The sequence below is a fragment of the Lissotriton helveticus genome, chromosome 2_1 (assembly GCF_964261635.1).
Source record: "Lissotriton helveticus chromosome 2_1, aLisHel1.1, whole genome shotgun sequence".
Classification (NCBI taxonomy): domain Eukaryota; kingdom Metazoa; phylum Chordata; class Amphibia; order Caudata; family Salamandridae; genus Lissotriton; species Lissotriton helveticus.
The window spans coordinates 2,062,843,361-2,062,861,080 of record NC_136059.1 but is presented as its reverse complement, the minus strand read 5'-3'; the positions used below and the strand labels follow the sequence as shown (position 1 = coordinate 2,062,861,080).

At 41.6% G+C, this 17,720-nt stretch overlaps 1 protein-coding gene across 1 annotated transcript in view; it reads right to left on the bottom strand.

Moving 5' to 3' along the window:
* TLL1 (tolloid like 1) overlaps positions 1-17,720 on the bottom strand; it is a 363,446-nt gene that overhangs the window by 91,818 nt on the left and 253,908 nt on the right. The window contains exons 12-14 of the mRNA XM_078677025.1: positions 13,273-13,418; positions 2,194-2,389; positions 386-511 (exon numbers count right to left, since the gene is read on the bottom strand). Of these exons, the coding sequence (XP_078533151.1) occupies positions 386-511; positions 2,194-2,389; positions 13,273-13,418 (468 nt within the window). The remainder of the gene's footprint in view (positions 1-385; positions 512-2,193; positions 2,390-13,272; positions 13,419-17,720) is intronic.

The following is a 17,720-nucleotide window of genomic DNA, read 5'->3' as shown; positions in this document are numbered from 1 at the left end:
GAAAACATTTGTGGATTAACCTACAGAGAGGACCAAGTCCAGCACACTGCTTGTCTCACATCTAAAAAACAGTGCCAGGAGGACTTCACCTAATCTTTCCACATCGTCCAAAAGGACAAAGCAGTGATCTTGTGCTGCTTAGTTGCTTCGCTACCTCACATATAACAAAATATTTTCTTACATTTGTTCCAGCCATGATGGTTCGCACACCACTCATTCAGTCTCATGCAGAGCACAACACTGTCTGCTTCACAGAATATGAAATTGGTGACACTATATTTTGAGAGAACTTATCTGCTCTGTTATGTGCTTTACATGTACCTAGGGTGCACTTGCTTGATGGAGAGAAAATAAGTCATGTTTCTTTGGCAAATTTCCAACCTACCTTCACAGCTTTTCTTATCAGGTCCGAGTTCATATCCAGGATCGCAGGAGCACTTGAAGCTGCCGAGAGTGTTGACGCAGCGCTGCTCACAACCTCCATTGTCAGGTCTGGCACATTCATCTTCCTCTAAGAAAACAGGATGCAATTAGAAGGCATTGGTTAATAACTTTTAGTTACCTCATCTCTGACTGTGCAAGAATGTATGGATATTAACTTTGAAAGGAGGAATGGTTTTGCCTGAAACTCCTACTAGGAGAGATGATTGCTTTCAGCTGGCCAAGACATTTGAGAATGCACTGATCTGCTACTAAGAAGGCTCACCTCCCGACAGCAGAGGCCGGCAATAGCTGCAGCTCTAATACATAAGCATCCTATCATAGTGAGCAGGGGAACTCTTTGGACAGCAGCAATCTGAATGATCTGCAAAGTGAAGTGACTAAATGAAAATCTCCAATAAGGTCCCTACAAGGGCACACAATAGAATTGTCTATTATCCTGAATATTTACTTCAAACCAGATTAACAGAATCATTAAATCCTGCATTTTCAATCTACTGATAGTGAGCGAGAAAAAGGCAACAGATGAATGCAGAATGTCATTTTCTAGACCACAAATCTGCTACACACGAATAAAAACTTTGCATTTGCAGTCTTGATGGGTGCAAATCATGGAATAAACTGTCTTTAGAACTCCCTAATCTAAGTTAAAGAAAATTTGTATATACTAATATTACCTAGGAGGAGAAAGTATAGATGTTCTGCAAATAATTAAAAAAAAACTAATGCCCTCATTACCTAAGGATACAACTTTTTTTAATGGGGCTGGTAATCCGGTCACCTGTCCCATTGGTAATTATGAGGTCCATGGAGTATACTACTGACCTCTCAAGTTTGCCTTGGAGAGTTCAACTGCTAAATCAGTCACATTTTCAGGGGGAACAGAAGGAGTCATGAGAAATTCTTGGGAAATCTGAATGCAGAGATACTTATTCCCCCAGTAATTACTCATTAGAATGGATTCTCAAAATTCTAGAGCCCCCATCAATTCGGCAACTCAAAGTTAACAAGTGCCCCATTATCATTAATTCCAGGTGTGTGCAATGAAGTCCTCCATATTGAAGTGTTTCATAATGAGGGCGTAGAGGAGGTGAATAACCAACTCTTGTTATACACAACCGTTTAGTTCAAAATAGTGGCCCACTTCCTGAAGGGGGATAAGGTAATGACACAAAAATAGAGAGCGCTTGACTTTTAAAAGTAGCCCAGTCATAGACTATGTGTAGTCATGGTCTGTTAGCATTACATCTCCATATCAGGCCTGTAATCAAGTAAAGCATATGCAATCAGGAAACCCTGGCAAAGTTTTCATCAACTGAGATGCTGTGCTTTGACATCCCATGATTTCAGAAGGAATGCGGCATGTCTATTGTGAGCTCATTGTTTGAAAGCAGAATGACCAGAGTAAATATAAGAATTTCTACCAATAGCGCATGCTCAAATAAATGCAACAACTATTCAATGATGTAATCTATAATTCCTATGCTTACAATAATGTGTGACATTTTCTGGATCACCTTCCTATGAGTAACAAACACCATGCAGTTGAGACAAATGTATGTGAAATAAGTATTCAGATTAGTATGTATATTGGCAGTCTTGCAGTTTCATGAAACAAAATGATAATAAGGATCAAAATCTCAGTTAGTTGAGCTGGCTTAAAGATAAACTGTATCTCAGTGGATCTCATATAAAGGGACCAACCTGCACTTAGCATAATAATCTGAAAACAATAAATAATGTGGGATTTACCTTTCAAAAAGTTAGCAGCAAATCCAGCTTTGTTAACTGTTCCATCAGAAACAAACTTCATCCAGAGAGTATTAGAGGTAGATCGGATGTCTTCTGGCTTATCATAACCACAGAAGTGGCCAATCAAAGGGCTGTGTTCACTGGTCCCGTCCCGGACCTCTAGGTAGTCGTAGGCACAGTTGTCATGCCGCTCAATCTGTAGACATATACAAATGCAATATGTGTTCACATCTGACTGACCCACATAGCTACTTTTCAGGGTCTCATGGGAAGTGGACGAAATGCTAAATGAATATTACATACTACGTGTGTTTGGTCTGCTAGACAGAACATGAAAATGACTAAAGATTACTAACCGCCATTGTTTTGCATTGAGGTGAAAATGTAAAATGCATCTATTTCCACTCTTGGGAACTTACACATCATTGGGTATTTATTTATTTTATTTAGGAGTTTTATTTTGCATCAACCAGTCTCTGACAGTACCAGAGCGGCAAGCATTGGCATAGCCAATAGGTCTCACATATGAGTGAGCTATTGGCTTTGTCAATGGTTTTTAGCCACGGTGTACAGCAGAGGGGCAGCACAGGAGGGAGGGTGGGTGACTCGGGGCAACATGGACAAGGAAGGCTGGGAGAAATGGGCTAGGAGTGATCACACGGTCAGTTGAGGGTGGGACGCAAGGAGTGGGGGCAAGGTACTACATGGACACCAATGGAGTGGGAGAGGTGGATTTGGGGAAAGCAACAACAAGGACAACAGAGAGAAAGAGGGTGGAGGATGGCAAGCAACAACACAGGCAACAATAGAGGGGGGGGAACGGGGCAATAAAAACACCTACAAGATTTGAGGGAGGGAGAGTGAATGGGGGCAAGCAACAACACAGACAACAACAGGTAGAAGGAAGGTGGGTGTGGGCAAGCAATCAACAACACAGACAAGAACGGAGGGTGGGTAGAGACAAGCAAAAACACAGAGAGAGGGACGGGAGCACGGCACAAGCAAAAACACACAATGTTGGAGGGAGGGGAATGAGGGCAAGCAGCAACACAGACAATGATGGTGCATGAAGGGTGGGTGGGGGCAAGCAATCAACAACACGGACAACAAAGGGGTGGGGGCAAGCAAAAACAGTCATTAAAGGAGGGATGGTTGGTGGGGCAAGTTACAACAAGGGTAAGAGCGGAGGGTGGGTAGGAACAAGCAACAACATAAGCCACAACACAAGCAACAACAGAAGGTGGAGGACGGGAGGTTTCAAACAACAACACAGACAACAATTGAAGAAGGGGGGTTGGTGTGGGCAAGCAACAACATCGGCACCAATGGAGGGAGTGGGGGAGGTGAGCCTTAATGAAGATTGAGTTAATGAAGGCATGATTTTATTAGCTTCTAATGAGACATGACTAAAGATGTAAAACAGTTAACCTTCGCCTTCAAGTAACGTCACAACTTGAGAAGGATATTTTTTAATGTCGGAGAGTTATGAACAACGTAATTTGATAGATCCGATGTCCTTACGTGCCAGGATACTGGGGGTAATAACTGCTGGGTAATTGCTGTTCTTTGTTTACCAACTGAGTTTGGGATTATAGCAGAACTTTTGCACAGGATGAAGCAGTTATTTTTTTTCATTATTACCATGTCAGTTATGGGATCTTAGCTCTCTAAGAAGATAATTAACAATCATAAAATATACTCCCCTCAGAGATTTTTATTTGCATAATAAAACTTTTTCACATTTATTATGCCCTTTGTTCTTCAGGACTTATGCAGTCAAAACCTTACTTTCAAGTACAATAACCAAAGATAAATCACATGAAAATTAAGGGGCGTCCACTACTACTGCAGGGAGACTACCAATATATATATATATATATATATATATATATATATATATATATATATATATATATATATATATATATATAATATATATATATATATATATATATATATATATATACACACACACACACACACACACACATATTTACGGTTATAAATCTACTGATTTGCAAAACTGATTTTATGTTAAGGCATGTTACACTATGTTATGTTGTGCTATGTGGTTTCTACATAGGGCTCATCAGCCTATTATTTGGCAAAACAGTAAATCTACTTGCAGATGGATGTGTCTGTGCGTTTGCCCATGGAGGCCCATCTGCAGGTGTGACCATTCACAGACCATGTCTAACAAAATGGGAAAGGGCTTGTGCTGTCTTTTGAGTTGTTCTGCGGTTGTGCCTGATGGACATTCGACGACAGCGAGATGGGAAAAGGGAGTCACTTTGTGACCTCCCTGCAAACCTATAAGAAGTATTTTTTCAGTTATCTTAGTGGGTTGTATTGATGACAAAGAGCATGTATGGGAAGGTTGACTAATCAGAAACGTTTTACACTATGCTTTCCATGTTGCGCACTGAGTCTGCATAATGTGGCCGGGAATGTAAGGCAAGTTTTCCATATGTCACAAATTCTTGAGGATCAGTATAATAGCTCTACCAACTCATGTAATATGGGATAAGCATAGGCTCCCTCTTTTAAAGCTGCACATTAGTCATGCGTGCTTTGCTGTTATCACCATTCACAATCACTGCGTGGTCATTGCCTGTTTTTGAGTCCACACCTTCTTCAAGAAACAATAGAGAGAGCGGAAAAATTATTGTCTCTTGCTTGCACTTCTGTAACACTGTATTTGTTATTTTTACAGAAACTAGTGGATATATTCCAGTATTTGGAGCTCTGTTTGTACTCTTTTCATACTTTTATTTTACATAGCTTGGCAACGTGATTATACTGGTCCTTAAGAGTGCCTCCACACCTTCATTAAGAGTTTTAAGTAGGCAGAAAAATGTTGATCTCTTACCAAAAATTGGGTTGAAGCTTATTTATTAATTTATTTGAAAGTTTTATATAGCGCGAACATGACCACCGAGGGTATCAGAGCGCTTTGCATATTGTGCAGTAGGGCGAGTGCATGCAAACACAAATAATCAACATATCAACAAGTACATAGACTTAGAATGACCAACATTCTCAAGAGCCTAGCATCTAGGACACAAAACAGCGTTGAATGGCCCGGGAGTCAAGTGGGGAAGGAAGACTGAGGCACATATTTCTACAACAGGACCTCTTTAACTTCTGATTTGAAGAGGGTAGAAAAAGGGATCACCCTGACTTTGGGGGGAAGAGAGTTCCGGATCCTTGGCGCCATACCTGAAAATGTTCGATTATAGGTCTTTTTTTCTTGAATTTTTGTGGTTTGAGTAAGAGGGTGCTGGCACTTCTGGAGGCTCTTAAACCACATGAGAGCTCCAGTTTCTGAGCGAGGTTCATCAGGGTCTTGAGGTGGATGGTTCTGTGAGTCATGCATGCAATTTTCAGCTGTATCCGAGCTTCATAAGGGAGCCATTTCAGAGCTAGCAGGTCCTGCTCTCTCCAAGTTTTAATCCTATCCTTTTGGGGCACATTATAAACTTTTACTCAGATCCACTAAGCGGTAGCTTTAATCACACTTACTGCTCCACTTCGCTTTCTGCACCACACATCAATACCGTATCACTTACATAGGTTTTCTTCCCATAGCCCATCCTCTTACGTGCTCCTCTCCACTGGTTGGAGGGTTGTATCCCACACTACGAGCTTGCGCCAGTGGTGTGAGGAGGGATACCATGACAAAGCATGTCACCCTAGGGTGTTTAGGAGAGGGTGCCCTTTTAACATGGTCACCCCCACATTTTGCCTGGTATTTATTATGATTCTGACTGAAAGAACACTGGTTTCTTGCTAGCCTGGTCCCCACTGTCAGCTCTCTTTCCCAAAACTGTGCAATTGTACTCCAATTGGCAATACCTTTAGCACCTACTATAAGTCCCTAGTAAATGGTACCTCTGGTACCTAGGGCCTGAGATGCTGAAGAGGGTCTCTAAGGACTGCAGCTCATATTGTACCACTCTAAGGGACCTCTCACCTAAGTCATTAGGACTCCATTGCAGGCTGCATATCTGGGTTCAGACCGAAGTGAAAACACAACATGGTACATGGACTGAGGGCCAGGCCTGCAGACACTGCATGCAGTATAGGTAAGTCACCCATACAGCAGGCCGTAACCGCCCTAAGGCAGGGTGCACTATACTACATGTGTGGGCATAACTGCATAAGCAGATATGACCCTGTGCTGGTCAGTCCCATTACTGCCAGTACAAGTGAATCGTTTGATCCACATCGATTATTGTTTCTTCGCCACCTCACGTTGGTACCTAATCACATGTGTCACTGCGCCGTTTACTCATTGAAACACTCCCAATGTACCTTTGGTTGTAATGGTTACTGCACTTTAGTTGCGTTTTGTGCCTCTATATGCAAATAACAACCCTTCCACTCTTACTTGATGTCCCTCGTCCCTTTCCTGTGCTATGTGATTGATACACATTTTTATACAGTCCTCTTGCATAACATACAAGTTGAGACGTTGTCTTATTGCCATAATTCTTACCCGGTCTCAGCTGGGTTAACGGGTTTACTCCTGTTTCTGTTTACTGCACAGCTGGTGGTGCATTACTAATTTACAACAATCCTGAATCATTCGAATGCTGTAATCAGGTTAATTCTTTCCAGTGCTTCAATCTAGAAGCAAGATAAACCAACTCCCATGGCTGAAAGTCATGTACTGTATCCATAATTTTTCAACAAGACTAATGCAAGTTTAAATCCATTAAACGCGATTTAACCATTCTTCATAGCATGTGCATTAACTCTTTTTAAACCCGAAATGTGTTGATGGCTTAACTTTGTTACTGATTAGGGCGAGTTTATTGATTAGAAGGATACTTGTAGCACAAGATATCCTATCAAGGACAAGATGTGGTAGAGATGGAGGAGCAGGGAGGAGTATGATTTGACAAAAGTGGTACTTCCTCTACGAGGAGAAACTGAGGAGTATTAAAACCTCTAATATCTGTACTATTTGTTTTTTAAAGGCATTAATTTTTCAATAATTAATCCACAGAAAATTCTAACAACATTATTTCTAATTATGACGAAATATGTTTCCATTTATAATTGAACGCTTTTTTTTTTAATGGGGAAACGCTTGCATTTGTGCATGTGTGACTACTAAGTAACAGTGGTATACAATCTGCTATATTCTCGCTGCATAAATATTTTCTGCTTAAAGCAAGCTTTCCCGTCTTTACATGCATATTTTCACCTTGGTGCTAATTGACCAATATGTAGATTCTACATAACATAACTTTTAGTAAAGTGGGACACATTTTCAGTAAGTTCTCTCTATCCTCTACACCCTCAGGGGAAGAAATTAGGCCATGCATTCACAAGAATGGGAATTCCACTCTTTCAGAGTTTATCCCCTCTGTGTAAAGAACAAGTGATTGACCTCATTAAAGTTACTAAATCAGCTTCGCCACTTGACCTATGTCCTGCTGACATTATGCACTTGGCCCCTGAGGCCATTGCAAACCATCGCACTGCAAACTTTAACACAATGATAACAAATGGGCAGTTTCCTTCTCAATGGAAAAACGCATCCATAACCCCAAACCTAGCCTAGACCCCTGAGACCCCAATAGATATCTGCCCATTTCCAAGCTACCCTTTCCGGCAAAAACATTGAAAAAGCCTTTATGTACTTGGCCCCTGAGGCCATTGCAAACCATCTCACTGCAATCTTTAACACAATGATAACAAATGGGCAGTTTCCTACTCAATGGAAAAACGCATCCATAACCCCAAACCTAGCCTAGATCCCTGAGACCCCAATAGATATCTGCCCATTTCCAAGCTTTCCTTTCCGGCAAAAACATTGAAAAAGCCTTAAATGGCAATTGGCTACTTTTATACAGACGTACACAGTTTGTTTTCAGGAGCTGTCATAGCACGGAAACTGCACTGATAATGGCCACTGAGGAAATCAGGCAAATTCTAGATATTGGGGGGGTGTTGTTCTTATTTTTTTAGATTTATCAGCGGCATTCGATATGGTCAACCACAGTCTGTTGGTTGACCGTCTTGCATAGTATAGGGATTAAGGGCCTTCCCCTGTCCCTCCTGAGCTCCTACCTAAGTGGAAGGGAACAGACGGTATCCTTGAAGGAATCTTAGTCTGAATCCTTTATCCTGCCTTGTGGAGTACCCAAGGGATCCTCATTAAGACTGACACTGTTCAATATTTATGTCACGCCCCTGGCAGTTCTGATTAAGTCATTTGACTTTTGTTTAACATCCTATGCCGATGATACTCAAATAATTGTGTCCTTCTCCGATTCACTTAACAACACCTGGCAGAACTTCCACAACTGTATGCTAGATATTAGCAATGGGATGCACAGAAACTGTCTAAAATGTAATTCCAGCAAGGCAGAGGTTCTTCTCTTTGGGAAGGATACTTCCTTCTGTACGCCATCCTGTTTGCCTCTGGAGCTAGGTTAACTACCATCAGCAGCAAGCACGGTAAAAAACTTAGGAAAATTAATGGATAATAAGCTTGCTTTCGGAGACCGAGTGAATGCAACTATCCCTATGTCTTTCTGTACACTTAAGATGGTCAAGAAGATTCTGCCTTATAATCCCTCAGCTCTTCAAACATCAGTGGTAACTGCTCTAGTCTTAGCAAAACTTGATCACTGCAATGGCTTATATCTGAATATGCGTTCGCAGTATGCTAATAAGCTCCAGGCTCTTCGAAATGCAGCAGCTAGGCTGTTATTGGGAATCCCTAAGTTTCAATTTGCTAAACAGGCTTTACAGAAGCTTCATTGGCTCCCGGTTTCACAAAGAGTGAATTTCAAAGCCCTCTGTGTCACTTTTAGGGCCTTACATGATTCGGGCCAGATGTTCCTCAAAGACAGGCTCAAATGATACCAGCCAGATAGGCCCCTCAACTCTAGCACTGCCAGGCACATTGTTATCCCTAAATTTAAGCTTTCTTCCTGGGGTGGAAGAAGTTTTGTGGTAGGAGCCTCGGAACTCTGGAAGTCTCTTCCCCTGCATATCAAGACATGGCCGGATCTATTGTCTTTTAAAAAGGCCCTTAAAACCTGCTGTTTTTCAACAATTAGATGGGCTCGCTTTTTCTCCATATCATCACAGCGCCTATAAGCCTCCGGGTAATTGTAACATAATATAAATAAGTGCTTTATTTTCAAAGATACATCAGCAATTATTTTCTTAAACACACTGAACAGTGAGAGGAGAGCTTGACTCCTAGCTAAAGTCTTTAAATCAAGATAGTCATATGTACAGTTATTTTTTGACTTTTGTTTATATATCATCTCTCAACAGGATGCAGGTTAGACGTCATATATGCATGTCAGGTATCAGTTCTAAAACTGCCAGCACTGTATTGTTTTTTTAAGGTCAGTATGGTCATCCAACTTATGCCTGTGTAGTTTGCCACTTTCTCTTCTGAAACATGGTACTTATAACCCGGTCACATATTTGGACATTCTAACTGTGTGAATGGAAAAGATTCCATGTTATAGCTTCAGAGAGAAAGGGGTCTCAAGAAGCTGTTTCAAGAAAGACTTCCTAAATGAGTATGTATCACTTACTGCAGACATAAAGCGTATCTGTCAATTTAAATAATGAAGCCAAATATTGGGCCAGAACATTACGGAAACTGAGAGTTGGAAACTTTTGCTGGACAGATTAGCTTAGGTGTGTGACGCTGTATCTCACAGAAGAATATTATGAAAGTAAAAAACAAATTGCAAGCATTCCTCCTTTAACATTTTGTGTGTTTGTTGATATTATAAAAAGGGGTCACCACATGATACTCATGTTGTAAGTGGTGAATGCACAAAGCATCTGCAGCAAAATATTGCATAGTAGATACTTTGACAAAGGGCCAGTTCTTTCATTGAACACTAATTAAAGAGCTGTATATACAGCATGTTATCATGACAGCAGAATTACAGAAATAAAAGCCTATGAGAAATTACCAAATAGAATTGTGCCTCAATGAAAGGCTAAGGCATCCAAACTCTCAGCACTTCCTTCACAAAAAATGCAGTATTGTGTCAGCAAAGTATATCACAGAACACACAAGGGGTATAAAGCTCTATGTTGCATCTGCAGTTTGACAAAATAATTCGTTGTTTGTTCCTGGACCAAACCGGCGCCTAGAGATCCCTCTAGGGATGAATCGTGTGTCCAACAAATGTAACTAATAATAATAAATAAATCCTAATTGGAACACAAATGGTACAATGCAACGTCCACAAAAGGTTGTGACTTTAATGGACAGCCCTTGCAAGCAATGGCAAACAATGTAAACAAATAAAAACCAATGACGGAAGGAGACTGACCCAAATCCCACTCTCTCTGTGTAGTGCCTTTTAATTGGAGCACTGATAACGTGATCTTTCAATTTGATAAAGCGCTGCACAGCTCGACCTAAATATATTAAGTACATATATCAAATGATAGAGCCCTTCATTGTCTGGTTTATACTTCTCTGCCAAAATCTGTACCGTCCCTAGAGTACACTGGCTGAGTTACAAGGATAACGTGCTTTACTACATAATTCAGAGAATATCTAATTACTTCAATGAGTTGTGAGTCCAAAGCGATGAGTGTATTACTAAACATCTCAGCTAGGGAAAAAATGTGAAACATAGCGAAAGCTATTTGACATGGCTATATCCCATTCATTAGGGATGCACACTTCAAAAAGATGATTCCAATCAGTATAACTGCCATCCTTTTAATTGTCTTACTTTGAATGGCTTGTTATGAACAGTCCTTGTCTTCTAGCTTCTTCTAGCTTTACCTTAGCAACTGACTCAAACTCGTGTAAAGTTTTGATCTGGAAGGAAATGTATAATTGTCTGAGACATTGATTGCATTGGCAGCACTGGGCAAGGCTGCTAGACTGTGAAAGTACTGGGAGAAGGGGTATTCATAAATAGATAGTAGAAGATTACCGTCTCCTTCTCTAGATGTGATGTATAACCTGTGGCCCAAAAAGGGAGATATTTGGTAACAGACTTATATATCTATTGGGTCTGATAGCATCTACAAATGAGGCTGGGGTGTGACATGTGAAAAGGCTGCATTTCCTATGTTTCCCAGAGTCGATGGAGAGGACTGTTCTTGCTGGGTCTGACCCATCCTTTGCAGTAGAAAAAGTGAAGCAATTAAAGACACCATCAAGCATGGATATAGTTTGAGACTGTTCCCTGGCTGCGAGGGGATAACCAGCCACATAGCTACATTGACACTAGGCCTGGGCAGTAAATTCTGTTCGGCTCGCGGAATTTGGGTAATTTAGCATTCCGCGGAGAACATGAAATTGCCAAAAACCTGCGATCCGCAGAATTTTTTGCTTGTTCGCACTTTCAAAATGCGTGTTAGCAAGATATTTCCCCCCAAGCATGCAAATAGCCTTCGCAAACAGGAAAAAAGCATTGCAAACAGGCGGAACAAGCAATTCCCTGGGTTCACTGAACTTTTGCATGCTTACGGAGATTTTTTACTGTTTCGTGGAGCTTTGCGTAGAGCGACTACACAAATTCCGCCCACCCTTAATTTGACACACACTGACTGGGAGTTGGTGAAAGTCCCTCAGTCAGTTTTTCCAAGTGACACACATTGAAGGTGTGCAGGACTACGGTGCATAGATGCTATCTGCATCAGGGCATGCAATTAAATATATATGTTGACAGGCCCTAACCAAAGAGCAGGGGCATTTTAAGTATTGTGCCATAATTTTGTATTAGGGTCTATAGCTTGTTGATCCCTGCTTGTGTGCAGTATGGATGTCAAATAGCACCTTCATAATATTCAGTAGGCGGCACAGAAGTGAAAAAGAACAGGGAATATGATATCACTCGTATGTATTACACCCAGAGTGACAGTGGGCAGTACCTTAAGAACAATGTTCAAAATAGTCACGTGGAACAGAATTGTCTTTCTACTTACATAGGAAATGTCTTCAGAAATATAACCTATTCCTTTAGTAAATATAGTAAATAACAGCTGAACATGTGTATCATGTTCAACTGTAGATGCACAATTAGCCTTCCAAATAGTTATGATATCTTAAGATTCTGGATTTTTGGTTCTCTCACAGACACTGAGATCCTCCTTTTTGGCAAAACATACCATATCTTTTTCAGAAAGTGATAGGAGCAGGGATAAAATGCCTGAGGCTGAGTTGGTTGTTTACTACGGCACTCACTGTCTACATCTATGTCATAGTAAACGTGAGAGGATAGGAATTAAAGACTCCGTCGTACTCTGAATTTAATATAAAGAAATGCATGAAAAAAATGTATACCACAGGACAAGTATGATCGTTTTTTCAAACAATGAGTTTTTGTACTTTCACAACAGAACAAACGTGCTTAAATTATTAACTCTTTTAATTATTACTCAGTTATTTATTTTCTTATAGGTTCATACCCCTACAGGTAATTGACTTAAAACTTGTTATTTTTTTTATGTCATTTTATGATTGTTGTTAACGACAATATTATAAAAATCAACAGAGAAATCAAACAAAAGAAAACAGTAGACAAACATAGAGAGAATAAGTGTCAACCAATGGAAGGGAGAGACAGAGATGCATGAGTGTTTCTGGATAACAGCAGCCCAACGAAGGATATAATTTTCAAGATCAGCCATGATACTGCGTGTATCTGCAGCAGTTTATTCAACAAGAATGTTTGTACATTGCAGATCAGCAGTTTGTGGTGATATATTTAATCATGCCCTTTTGTAAGGGGCTTAGCGAACATTAGGAAATACTATACAGAACTATTATATGCAAGCTTTGATGTGGGAAACAAACAAAAGCCTTTTTATGCAAGGTAATAATAAAGTAGCCGTCTAGAGAAGGATTAGAAACAAGTAAAAAGAAATTATTGTCAGTGTTTAAAACATTCCATTTATATGAGCAATTTGTAACGTAAAACCAACTAATTCTCCAGAGAGAAATGCATTGGCAAGTGTCTCTCTAAACTCTAAATTTGGTACTTGAGATTGCTTTTGACAGATAATGTTTTTTTTTTAGTTTTCACCCATTGTTGTTTCGCTGAGATGAGTTAGGTAACTTACCTCAAATGCCTGAAAGGTTAGTCCAACGTTGTAGTTCTCTTGCACCGTGATCTTCCACACACATTCCTTCAGTGGTCTGTAGTCATCGGGATAGTTTGGAGACTGAATCTGACCAGACTCTTTATGGATCTCACCGCCACAGATTGCTGTGAAATGGGAAAGGCCATAACAATTAGAGTCCTTTTATTTCAACACACAAATTCCATTACGCCTTACTGCTTTAGAACACTCAAAGCAAAATGATTCCCAACCCCAGTGACCACAATCAAGGAACAGAGGTAAAGAGCAAAAGGTAAAACTGCATTAAATACTGTTTTCTCTTGCACTTTTCAGTCAGCATCTTCCAGAGAACATATCCCCAAAAGATCTCCAAATTATGTTTTACTATCTGCACTAAACAAGCCGATCTACTTAAAAACATCATGACACTTGATACTGGATTGTTCTCAATTAACCGCATTATCTTGTAAAGGCCGAAAATAAGACACTGGCGCCTTGATTCACAATGGTGAAAATAAATAGGCCTGTAAAGTAACAATGCCTGATCAACTTCATGAAGAGAGGATGAACTCACTGAACATTCTACACCGGCTTTGGACACACCACAGCTACAAGTAAACTTTAACTAGGAAGGAGGGAGCCACATGTTTTAACAGCAGACAGCACTGACCTATAGCAGCGTTTAACTACTATGAGGCCTTTCCTTTGATATGCCCTGATTACACTTTTTAGGTCTCGCCTAGCTCAGCGCGCATGTGCTGCTAGGAGAGGGCCTATTGGAATCACTTCAGACTTCCAAGAGACTTCTCTGTGTAGGTCTTCCTCCTCCCACACATCCCATTGGCCTTTGTGTATGGCTTTCAATAATGAAAGCACGCAAATGGCCAAAGGCGGGGGTATGTCCTGCCTTTTTTGTGAACGTTCACTCCCATGGCCTATGGGTCTCGGGAGCGAGCAGGAGCGTGCAGGCTGCCAGCTGCATTCCTGGTGTCTCAGGTTACACGCGTAGCGCTGTTGCTTGTTTACACAAGTGGTGCGCCTGGGTAACAAACAGATGACACAAGATACCAGAAAATTATATCTCACTAGAAGAGTGCTCTTTTGAAACTTTCACGACCTGATTTCACACACCACTAGCAGGGGCATAACGGTGCAGGCCAAGAACTTCAGCCTTTCCTGCTGATTAAAAGCAGTGATGCGCCATGCTGGCATCCAGTGCCCAGGTGATTGTAATACAATCATTGATGGGCATCACTAGTACACAGGTGTTTGTAGGGATGAGAGGGCCTCAGTGGGTGTAGAATGTGTTTTTACGTAGCAGGCGCCGCCTGCATCACCTGCCGTAAGCAGTTCTATTGAGAATGAATGAAAAGCGTGGCTTATCTGGATGTGAGTCGGTTCTGTGGGCCCTTCTTGGAATAGCGCCACGGATATCACCCCTTCTCCTGCCGTGGGCAGGCCCACGCTCACTGAAAGCGCCTTTGTGGCGACAGTGATGTTCAGATTCTTCATAATTTACGGCGCCTTGTCGTGTGTCGTCTCAGCGCTGTGTGATGCCGCAATCAGCACTTTTCATCTTTTTCACAGAGATCCTCTACCTCCTGGGTAGTAATTACTGTCTGTTCCACAGACGCTGATTAAGATTCAGGGAAGGCCGGGAACCGTGAAGCGCCCAGAGTCAGTGTAGGCGCCCGACACACGCACTTGTAGACAGTTTGATTAAGAGGTCTCTTCTTCTACCTTTCCGAGCCCCCTGGGTTCATGTTCTACATACAGAGCTGCCTCGTTTCAGAGGGTGTGACGCGACACATTTATCAAACACAAGTGCTGTTTGAACGCCCGCGCCAAGCCTGCTCAGGTGTGCTAAACTGTGTAATAGGCGCGGATTTCGCTTCTCATCTGCTTCCTTCCCTTAGAAGAACTAATACAGCATTTTTACTTGAAGCGGTGCGCTTTAGCTGTTAACTTCATTTTACTTGTTCCAAGTGTCCAGGGTGGGTGCCTCTCCCACTTCATATAGTGAAAGTTTCAGGGTGGCGTCTCTTCCTAGCTGAAGCCATGCTTTGCCTCCTCCATCGGACATCCAGAATAGGCCTGAGAGAAATTTGAATTATGTCAGCGTGATTTTGGTAATTTAATGTAACAACATTTACATAATATTGTTAGGAGTACGCTGTTATGCCTTGTTGCATAATTTCAGGGAAAAAATGCACCACAAGATGTACTGTTAAACTGATTTTTGAGTGCAAGTCGCATTTCAGGTAGATTTTTTTTTGTTTTTTTGTTGAGTGAACAATTTGTGTAATTTTTTAGCTCAAAACTACAAATCTGAACACAAAGGACAGTGTTTTCAACGCAAGGGCCAGTTCCTTTAACGTGGGCGGTCAACAAAGACCTCAGATTTCTTATCTAACCAGACAGCTTTGGTAGTTTTTTACTGCAAAACTACAAATCCAAATGCAAGCAGCAATTTTTTTAGCCTTCTTGTAGGATTTTGTTTTGTTTTCTGGTAGGATATATAACGGTCAAGATGCCCTTTGTGTAATTATGCATAATTTCACATTCATTTTGCATAATTTGTTCTACAGCAAACCATGCCACTTTTCCACACCCTTATTTTAGGCCACATTTCTGCTCTTAGGCACAGTCTAGCGCCCTCTGATGGTGCCGGAGGTTTTTATGGAGAAATGCCTTATCCTAGAAGCGGTCTTCTTACATTTACAGTCTGTGCATGAGCTCAGTGACACGTAGGGGTAACATGGACGGTACGCGTCCTGTCCATATTAAAATGGGAACACCAAAACAGAATTAGTCCAAAGATAACCTACGCACACTTTAACTTTCCGAGTAGCCTGGGACAATGGCGGCCGCTTCTTTGAATAGGTCTCGCATTTACAAGAGTTTGAGCTATTGGCATTGTAAATGACAATGCCTTTTATTTACGTTTTAATTAGCAAAACAGATAAATAAAAGGCATTGTCATTTACAATGCCAATAGCGTAAACTCTCGCAAAGGCGAGACCTATTGCATTGTAAATGCTTGTTCCAATTGAGGTCAAAATAGTATGTGTAGAGACAGGCACATATTTTATCTGTGTGACTCTTTCATGGATATTATTTATCCGAATAAAAATTGGTTGACTGATTGATTGACAGGCATATGCCTAACTCAATAATATTCGTGAGGCGGGTTTTATAGTGTTCATATAGCTTGCTGCAGCGGAAGCAGGAACACCGTCCTTTGAATTCATGTTTTTTCGCTTGTAATTCACTCTTTTACATTGGAAAGCTGGTAGCTGCCAGGGGGCATCGCGGCATTGTCCACTCATGGCAGCAAACTCCACAGGCATATTGGAAGTGGCCCATCATTCACAGGGTCTGGGGTAAGTAACCTTTTGATTTTTTTAATCGTTTGGATAATGAGACTCCTGGCCAATTACTATGAATATTTCATGCATTGCAAACTCAGAAAGCCAACCTCTTTGTACAATGCCGGTCTTGTGATGAATTTCCTGCATCTATTTAGTGGTCCAGCAATTCCACTAACACATTTTTTTGCTAGTAGTTGCAGAGTATTTGTTTTTGCACTAAGTCCGCAAACTTACTGTTTGACCTGGCCCTTTTGGCAGGTTCACCCCAAAACTTTTTGCTTTTTCCTAGCCTGTTTCTGTGACCTGGTGTTGGTGATTTTAGGCCTTTGCGCACTTTTTCACTGTGGTACAGTGTGAAGTGCGTGAGCTCTCTGTGTATGTGTGGTGAGTGACCTGCCCTCCCATAGGAATGCATGGGGAATATGTGTGACCATGGTAGTTCCTGATGTGTGGGGAGTGCAGGGTCGAGTTTGGTATGTACGCACTTGTGAGATTGAATGCTGCGCAATGGTATATGCGGCATGATTGTGTCTAGTGTAGAAGTGCCACCTTTAGAAGTTGGCATATTTTGTGTAATTTGTGTCTGGCGTGTGATTGGCTGAGGCTGGCTGGTGAGCCTGGCTCCAAGAGTCTGGGAGGGTCTGCCCCGGCGGTGAACGGAGTGTTTAGCATGCTGATGTGAGGGGAGGAGTGAGCCTGGGCCTGCTTGTGGATTGACCGTCTGGTTTGAGGGTCCTGAATGAGGCTGGGTTTTCCCCACACAGTGCTGGCTCCACCCCCTGGGGTGCGTCTGAAGTCCCTAGCCTGGTCAGTGAAAGGAATTCCCTATAACCAGTTCTAGCTGGTTCTCACACTACCTGCACCCTTTAGACAAAGGATTTTTGGGTATAAAAAGGGTGCTGTGACACTCTAAAAATGTTCTTGTTTCTGACTTGAATCTGCCAGGGGCAGGCTCTGCCCAGCCCCTGGATGCCTGGAGGACTTCTGGGGGACCCCTCTGCCTTGCCTGGGCTGATAGGGGGACTTTTGCTTTGCCCTGGATACCTAATGGACTTGTCCTGGATGCTGAAGGACTTT